This window comes from Aegilops tauschii, chromosome 1 (assembly GCF_002575655.3).
Source record: "Aegilops tauschii subsp. strangulata cultivar AL8/78 chromosome 1, Aet v6.0, whole genome shotgun sequence".
Taxonomy (NCBI): domain Eukaryota; kingdom Viridiplantae; phylum Streptophyta; class Magnoliopsida; order Poales; family Poaceae; genus Aegilops; species Aegilops tauschii.
In genome coordinates this window covers 367,550,160-367,558,856 of record NC_053035.3, presented here as the reverse complement: position 1 = coordinate 367,558,856, position 8,697 = coordinate 367,550,160, and the positions used below count along the sequence as shown (strand labels likewise).

The following is an 8,697-nucleotide window of genomic DNA, read 5'->3' as shown; positions in this document are numbered from 1 at the left end:
TCATCTCATCATCAATGTTTCCACGAAAATCATATTGTTGCAGAAAGCGGATGTTTTATGGCACACGCCACGCATCGGCCGACAAACGCGGGGATCAGTTTAGCCGTCCCCAGAGCCGTTGGATCCCGCACGAGAGAGTTGTCTGCGTCAGACATTCAGCTGTGACCCACCATTTGCAACATGACGAATGTTGCGCTCAGGGGTTTGCAACATGAGCCCATGTTGACCTTGGGGTTTGCAGTTGCCCAATGTTGGGCTCATGTTACAAACACTCATTGATTGTTCCTTGACCTGGTCGGTACGTAACACAACCCACATTACAAAAGCGCGTGTGAGTGGTAGGAGGTTGTTGCACCGCGTGATCGGCTGCTGTTTGGACAGTCGCAGAGGCGGTCGACACACACCCATTTCCTCATGCTTTATTCGTCACCTTGATGCTCTAGTAAGGGTATCTTCAACGCCGACCCTCAACCTCCCGCATACATCTCGTTCGCGTTAACCGGACCACGGAAGCCATCCAACGCGGTCCTGTATCGGTCCGCGTCGCAGTCCGTACGTAATTTCTCCCGCAAATCGGAGACAAACGTGGGAGGGGGGCCTTTGCGGGAGTTCTGACCACTCCCACACCCGCTTTTGACCGCCTGACCCACCCAAAACCCCTCCCCCCTCTCGCGTGCGCCTCCTGCCCTGCGCTAGCTGCATGCATTCATGCCGTTGTAGAGCGTGCCGTTCCACATTGAAGACGGCTCAGCGCGGGCGCGACCTCTCACTGCCTCCGCCATTGAAGCGACGCGCCGGCTGAGGGCGCCGCCCGCTGCACGCCCGGCCGAACACGCCTCCATTAAACCCATGTGGAAGCCGAGAAACCTACTCCGGCCACATGTCCGTTCATGAGTGGGCCGACATTAAACACAAACGTCGGGCATTCTCCTGCCCGCTCTCTATTTAAACGAGGCTAGACATGGGCTCCACGGAAGCGGAGGCGCCCCCCTTCCCCTTGACTGAAGCATTAGCCGGCGGTTCTACTCCGATGAGCGGTGGGGAAGCGAGCCACCCTTTGCGCTGAAGCATATACCTCCGGGTCTCCCGACAACCCGGTGAGCGAGCTGCCGGACATGGGAAAGACAAAGGGATCCGGCGCGGCCGACCGTAGACTACTACAGTGTATCCGTGTCGTGGGAGTGAAGCTCCGCACAATCGTACGTGCACATAGTTTTACTTTTTTAGTTAAAATATGTCGGAAATGTAAACGTTTTACTCCTGTTTGTATGAAATCCGTCATGTTATATGGAACCCGGTCATGTCTGCATGAATTTCATCTAGTTTATTAAAAAAAATCAAAATGTATGCAACTAATGTTGGATGACGGCCTTCCGCATCCTTATTCGCAGACGGTTTCCGTATCCGCGGATGGAGGCAGGAGAAAATTTGCTTGGAGATGCCCTGACACTCGGTTTATGAAAAATCCCGAAGAGCAAGACAAATTCCAAACGACGCACATGTTCCGTCTCTCCGAAACAACTACACATGGTGCGTCCCATTGCTGAGAGCAGCGTCTCACAAACCACATCGCCCTGACGCCACGAAAAATAATCGAACGAAGCACAAATATCACAAGCCAAATATAAGCCCCACCATTTCCTCCCTCCCTCCCTCTCTCTATTCCAACGGTGCACCAGCCAACCGCCCAGCAGCCGCCCCCCACCCCTCGTGCCCACAGGCATCCGTTAGCCACTGAAACAAGGGCCCCACACACCATCCGGTCCCGCAGCGCTGCCTTGGCGACGGGGCATCACAGCGGTACGCGTAGCAACCCGCGCAAGCTGGCACCAGCAGCCGACCACCCGTCCACGGGCCACCCGGCTTCCTCCTCCCCCAATGACAGTGTGGGCGCAGGACACGCCCGGCCCCACATACCAGCGGCAGGGCGGACCGTGCTGCGACGTAGCGTCCGCGGGCGTGCTGGGCTGCGTAGTCTCCCCTGTATTTCCCCCGGCCTCGGGGGTATAAAGTCGTCCCTCTCTCTCCTCGGCGAGACTGCCTCGCTGTATCGCTCACCACTCGCAAACCCATCTAAATCTCACCCCCCAGCCACCCACCCCGCACCACCGCGATGGCTCCGGCGATGGGGCTCAAGCGGCCGGCGGCGGCGGCGGCGGCGGCGACGGCCACGCAGACCATCACGCTGCCCCCGCAGGGGGTTGCCGTGAGGGACGCGGTGCGCGGCGCCGTCAGGGACGCCGAGCTGCCCCCGAGGGCGCCGGCGATGTCGGCGCCCGCGCCCGCAGCCGCCGTGGACGGGGTCCTGTGCTTCGAGGAGGTGGAGGGCAGGCGGTGGAGCTACGTCGTCGAGGGCGCCGCGTCCTCCGCCGGGAAGACGGGGAGGGTCAGCGCCAGGGCCAGGGGCGGCTCCGCCGCGCCGGTGGGGGCCACCTTCAGGGCCGTGCCGCTCCAGTCTCCGCTGCCGCCCGCCGAGGTAATTTCTACCACCGGTGCTATTTGATTGGCGATTGCTATGCCCACGCGTGTGGCTGTCGCCACATGCCTAGATCCTAATTTAGTGGGATTGCTGGATTTGGTGTGATGCGAGTTCTGTTTAGGATGTGTCAAGGCGTGATTGCTTTTTTAGGGTAAGGCGTTGTTAATTGTACCTGTACGTGGGTTGTTGTGGGGATATTTTCGATTTTGCGGATGCGGATCCAGAATTGTAGGCTGTATGTGTTTGCTTGAGGAATAACGGAGGAGTAGTCTCGCCGTTGGTTGTTTTTTGTCTCTTGCTGGCTGCTGATTCAGTTAGTTGAATTAGAAATGTTAGGCTGGTGGATATGGTGATGACTGGTTCACTACTTGTTCATTTGTGATTCACCCTAATTGATCTGTAATGTATAATTTTAAGTTTCATCATTTAGTGATCACTTCTATCTCCATTTGGTTAACTTCTGCTTTCATGGAAATGCTAGCGTTGTTGCTTTGTTTCACCATACATTTGATTTGAGCTATCTAGTCTAGGGCCTTTGCTCAGGAGCAAAGTTGCAATATACAGACAAAGTGACGCCGATGTCTCTTGGAAACTAGAGTTGCTTGCTAGATGGTGCGAAAACTCCTTGAGATTTTTTAGTCACTGTTGCTAGGCACATCATGGTTTTTTAATGTCTTGTTGATTGATCATGGGAGCTTGATGAACTACAATAATGATGCTATGTAACTGTGCTATTGCAGGAAATTATGTCCTTCATAAGGTCATATGTTGTGCCTGAAGGTTTTCCAGACAGCGTGACTCCTTCATATGTTCCATACATGACATGGAGGGCACTGAAGGTATATTGATCAGATTTATGTTCAGTTGCATCATTTACTAGATTTGAATATATCTTGTTTAATCCTGCTTTTGACCTTTCAGCATTTCTTTGGCGGCGCAATGAGTGTATTTACAACAAGAGCCTTGTTAAACTCCGTAGGAGTCTCACAAAGCAGGGCTACGTCTGGTGCTGTGGCTATTAACTGGATACTCAAGGTAAAGTGTTTCTTCCAATCAGTGGTGTGGTCATCCTTGAGACCTTGACTGTTAGTTATTTGGTTATTGTCTAACAGTTATATTGTTTTCTGTTACTACAGGATGGTGCTGGGCGTGTCGGAAAAATGCTTTTCGCGCGTCAAGGGAAGAAATTTGATTATGACCTAAAGCAGGTGTAATATTTGAAACCAGTGGTTTGCAGCGCTCTTGAATTTATTTATTTCGGTTTCAGTAGACTCACTCAAATCAAAATCCACTACAGCTCCGCTTTTCTGGGGATCTCATGATGGAACTAGGAGCTGGGATAGAGTTAGCTACTGCTGCGTTCCCTCAACTTTTCCTACCGTTGGCTTGCATGGCAAACGTTGTCAAGGTTTGACCTCGTGCCTTACTGTGACATGTTATGGCATCAATATGACATATTATTTCATTACTTGCAAAAGGGCTTACAAAAAATATTTTCTCTATTCAGAATGTTGCTGCTGTTACGTCGACCTCAACCCGCACACCGATTTACAAGGCATATGCAAAAGGAGAAAATATTGGAGATGTTACTGCTAAAGGAGAAAGTGTTGGGAACATTGCTGATCTGGTAACCATTTATATTTTACATTTAGTGCTCCTGTTTTTTATTGTGGGCTTCTGCATTATTCTGAATATTACTGATCTAAAATGCAAATGTGCATATATTACCTATCTAACATTTATTTATTACCTCTTTTATGAAGTTGGGTACTGGTATGAGCATTCTAATGTCCAAGAGGAATCCATCATTGGTGGCTTCATTTGCAGTCTTGTCTTGTGGATATCTGCTTAGTTCATATCAGGAGGTTTGCTTCTGATTTTTGTTTGCTGCTATTATAACCAATTATCTATGATAAACTAATCCCCTAACCAGACAAATATCATTTCTGTTACCAGGTGAGATCTGTTGTGCTGAACACGCTAAATACGGCAAGATTCACTGTGGCAGTGGATTCCTTCATAAAGACTGGTACGTGAGCATTGTCTGTTAGAAACCTTTCCTCCTGGTCAGATCTTCTCATGGTTTGTCAAAGAAAGGACATATGGCAGTTCCCCTCAAATATAGTGCACGCATCACATACAATCATCGTTTCGTAATAGCATGTTTGGGTTATTAGGTATCAGCATGTTTGGGATACAGTGTATACATTTGAGAAATGCCAAATATGTTTGAAGACATTTCATTAATACACAAACTGCTTGAGTTCTACCGGGTAGAAACTTTAATGTAAAACTTCTTGAATAATATATAGTATGCAGATTATATTTAAGTATGGAGTTAGTTTTAAAATCCATGAAAGTTAGGAGTATCCAGTCTTATATTTGTGTCTCTGATTTTCCCGATGCAGGGCATGTTCCTTCATTGAAGGAAGGGAACTTAGAGGAGACTATATTTAATCCGCCTTGGAGGCATCAACCTGTGGCCATAGGTTTGCAACTATGATCATATTTATTTGTTGATGAATTTTGACTGTAGAACCTTTTGATGACCAGTTTTAATTTCATAGGATCAAGATTTGGAGAGGCATTTCAGGAACCTGCTTCATTTGTTGCTACAAGGCCTTTGTTTGAGGTACTATCTTGTTCACTCCATTGAGTGTTCTTCCATGGTATTACCGTCCCTTGTATTGTAGTTCTATCAAAGATTAGTATGCAAAGTTCTGACATGCATATGATTACAGGATGAGAGGTACATCGTTACATATAACCCTGCAAAGGACAAGGTTTATGCTTTGCTCAAGGACCAAGCAAAGCAAGATGACATTCTCAAAGCTGCCTTCCACGTAAGCACGGATCCTAAACTACTTCCATAATATATTGCACTGGTTTGGGTTGGTTGCAACTATTTACCCTCCTTCGGACGTGTTCCGTTTTACAGGCACATGTGTTGCTGCATTTTATTAATGCATCACATGCTAATCTGAAAGCACGGAAGCGCATGAACTCTGATCAGGGGTCATACCACTATGTGAACCCAAACCCATTGAACATGGACTTCCTAGCACACATTGAAGAATCTTGCAAGATTGTTACATCGTCGTATGGAGTATTCAAGAGGAAAGCAAGAGAACAGGTGACTTAACTGCCTTGGATCATCAACATTATGCCTCTCACTCTTGTTATTCTACTAACATGCAAATGGCCTGATCAAATCCACCACATACCGCAGTGGCATGCAAACTAACAACTCTCAATTTTTTCTCACAGGGATGGATAATGTCTGACTCGCTACTGAACCCGGGCCGTGCTCGGCTGTGTGGAGTAGCACCACAGTGATATAAGCATTATCATTTGTCCAACAGGATAAGATATTTCTTTCATACATTGGATCTGAGCCTATGTGAGCCAGCGCGTTAATAGCACTTCATTCAGTTCAAGTACTCGGCATGCACCAAACTCTGGTGAGACTAGTAGGGATAGTAGGCTGCAGCTTGGTACCATCTCAACTCTATAGAGCGGTTTGCTGGCTGGCTCATGGCGAAGGGTCCTGCAACTAACTGAAAAAAACTGACTAACCAGCTCTTGTATATGCGTCTGGTAATGTATAATGGAGACCGACATCCGACCTATTTGTAGCCGGTCTAGGTCTCTGTCGGCTGAGTTCTTGTATCGAGTCTGACTGCAACTTTTTTCCCCCGGTAACTTTCCGGTGCTGTGGTTTCTCTTTGTTTCCGTGACTCCGGTTGTTGTAAATGCCAGTTTCACCTAAAGAAGAGCTCTGTTTGATTTGAACATCTCTGTTGTGTTTGGATCTGGAATCTTCTCATGTGCTGTTTAAGGGTGTGTGTTTTCATCGCTTGTGATTGGACCTCGAACAGCAGGTGTTTCTGTTTTCATTAGAGAACAGCATCTAAAATTTGCTACGAAAAGGTTTTGGGCAGTAATCTGCGCCGGTGTGCCGGCCGAAAGTTTCGGCCGGTCGCACCACAGCCGCCCGATTTACCTCTATATTAACCGTCAGATCTAATCCTTACCAAGTCAAACGCAGCTCATTTTCTTCCTCCGCTGGTGTACACATCTAGCCGCCATGGATGAGCGAGGCACCCAGACTCGAAGCACCACCGGGCTTGGCCGCCCCCAGCGCCGGTCACCGCCCTTGCCACCGGTTGCTGCCCTCGCCGCCGGTGGCCACCTGTGTTTCACGCTGGCTCGGCGCATGCAGTAGCGTGTGCGCCGGTTGCAGCTCCCCCGGCGATGGTCGCAACTCCGCTGCGACGGTCGGAGCTGCGGCGGCGAAGATCACCGGACGCGCGTGTGACGCCCCCGATTTGACCGTACACTAATCACGCACGCAAATGTGTACGATCAAGATCAGGGACTCACGGGAAGATATCACAACACAACTCTAATACATAAATAAGTCATACAAGCATCATAATACAAGCCAGGGGCCTCGAGGGCTCGAATACAAGTGCTCGATCATAGACGAGTCAGCGGAAGCAACAATATCTGAGTACAGACATAAGTTAAACAAGTTTGCCTTAAGAAAGCTAGCACAAAAGTAGCAACGATCGAAAAGGCAAGGCCTCCTGCCTGGGACCTCCTAACTACTCCTCGAAGCCGAACTCCACGTAGAATCATCCTCGGGATCTCTAATTCCTGGACTCCAGCATCTGGTTGCGACAATCCGGTATAGAAAGGGGAAAAGAAGGAGAAAAGCAACCGTGAGTACTCATCCAAAGTACTCGCAAGCAAGGAGCTACACTACATATGCATGGGTATATGTGTAAAGGACCATATCGGTGGACTGAACTGCAGAATGCCAGAATAAGAGGGGGATAGCTAATCCTGTCGAAGACTACGCTTCTGGCAGCCTCCATCTTGCAGCATGTAGAAGAGAGTAGATTGAAGTCCTCCAAGTAGCATCGTATAGCATAATCCTACCCGGCGATCCCCTCCTCGTCGCCCTGTTAGAGAGTGATCACCGGGTTGTATCTGGCACTTGGAAGGGTGTATTTTATTAAGTATCCAATTCTAGTTGTCATAAGGTCAAGGTACAACTCCGGGTCGTCCTTTTACCGAGGGACACGGCTATTCGAATAGATAAACTTCCCTGCAGGGGTGCACCACATAACCCAACACGCTCGATCCCATTTGGCCGGACACACTTTCCTGTGTCATGCCCGGCCTCGGAAGATCAACACGTCGCAGCCCTACCTAGGCTCAACAGAGAGGTCAGCACGCCGCTCTAAACCCTATGCGCGCAGGGGTCTGGGCCCATCGCCCATTGCACACCTGCATGTTGCGTACGCGGCCGGAAGCAGACCTAGCCCCCTTAATACAAGTGCGAGCTTACGGTCCAATGCGGCGCGCGCCACTCAGTCGCTGACGTCAAAAAGAGCTTCGGCTGATACCACGACGCCGGGATACCCATAACTACTCCCACGTAGATGGTTAGTGCGTATAGACCAAATGGCCAGACTCAGATCAAATACCAAGAACTCGTTAAGCGTGTTAAGTATCCGCGAACGCCGACCAGGGCCAGGCCCACCTCTCTCCTAGGTAGTCTCAACCTGCCCTGTCGCTCCGCCACAAAGTAACAGTCGGGGGCCGTCGGGAACCCAGGCCCACCTCTCGGGATGGAGCCACCTGTCCTTTCAGCCCCCTCATCAGTAGCACTTGCGGGTACTCAACGAGCCGACCCGACTTTAGTCACCACACGTGTCATGTATATAGTATATAAGTATATACCCGTGATCACCGCCCAGGTGATCACGGCCCGATAGTATAGCACAGCAGACGGACAAGAATGTAGGGCCACTGATGGAAAACTAGCATCCTATACTAAGCAGTAGGATAGCAGGTAAGGGAAACAACTGTAGCAACAATGACAGGCTATGCAACAGAATAGGATTAACCGAAAGCAGTAACATGCTACACTACTCTAATGCAAGCAGTAGTGAGTAGAGTAGACGATATCTGGTGATCAAGGGGGGGCTTGCTTGGTTGCTCTGGCAAGTAGGAGGGGTCGTCAACTCCGTAGTCGAACTGGGCAGCAGCAGCGTCGGTCTCGTAGTCTACCGGAGAGAGGAGGGGGGGAAGAAACAGTAAATACAATGCAAACATAAGCATGACGATGCGTGACATGACAATGAGCGGTGCTAGGTGTGTCCTAACGCGGCAGTAGGTGGTACCGGCGAAGGGGGGGAACATCCGGA

General features: G+C 49.6%; 1 protein-coding gene across 1 annotated transcript; it reads left to right on the top strand.

Moving 5' to 3' along the window:
- The first annotated feature begins 1,633 nt into the window (after positions 1–1,633).
- Positions 1,634–6,271, top strand: LOC109779266 (protein root UVB sensitive 6). The gene is made up of 13 exons (XM_020337866.4): positions 1,634–2,476; positions 3,220–3,318; positions 3,401–3,514; positions 3,616–3,687; positions 3,777–3,887; positions 3,987–4,106; positions 4,243–4,344; positions 4,436–4,508; positions 4,888–4,968; positions 5,047–5,111; positions 5,221–5,322; positions 5,418–5,612; positions 5,747–6,271. Exons 1-13 carry the CDS (start codon positions 2,114–2,116, stop codon positions 5,813–5,815), a joined length of 1,566 nt encoding a protein of 521 aa, XP_020193455.1. The 5' UTR covers positions 1,634–2,113; the 3' UTR covers positions 5,816–6,271.
- Positions 6,272–8,697: the final 2,426 nt, after the last annotated feature.

Excerpts from the sequence above, each read along its gene's own strand:
- LOC109779266 (XM_020337866.4), top strand. The coding sequence starts at position 2,114 with ATGGCTCCGGCGATGGGGCTCAAGCGGCCGGCGGCGGCGGCGGCGGCG. Across the intron at positions 4,107-4,242 it reads TTGGGAACATTGCTGATCTG|TTGGGTACTGGTATGAGCAT; the intron begins GTAACCATTTAT and ends TCTTTTATGAAG. Across the intron at positions 4,969-5,046 it reads GCATCAACCTGTGGCCATAG|GATCAAGATTTGGAGAGGCA; the intron begins GTTTGCAACTAT and ends TTAATTTCATAG.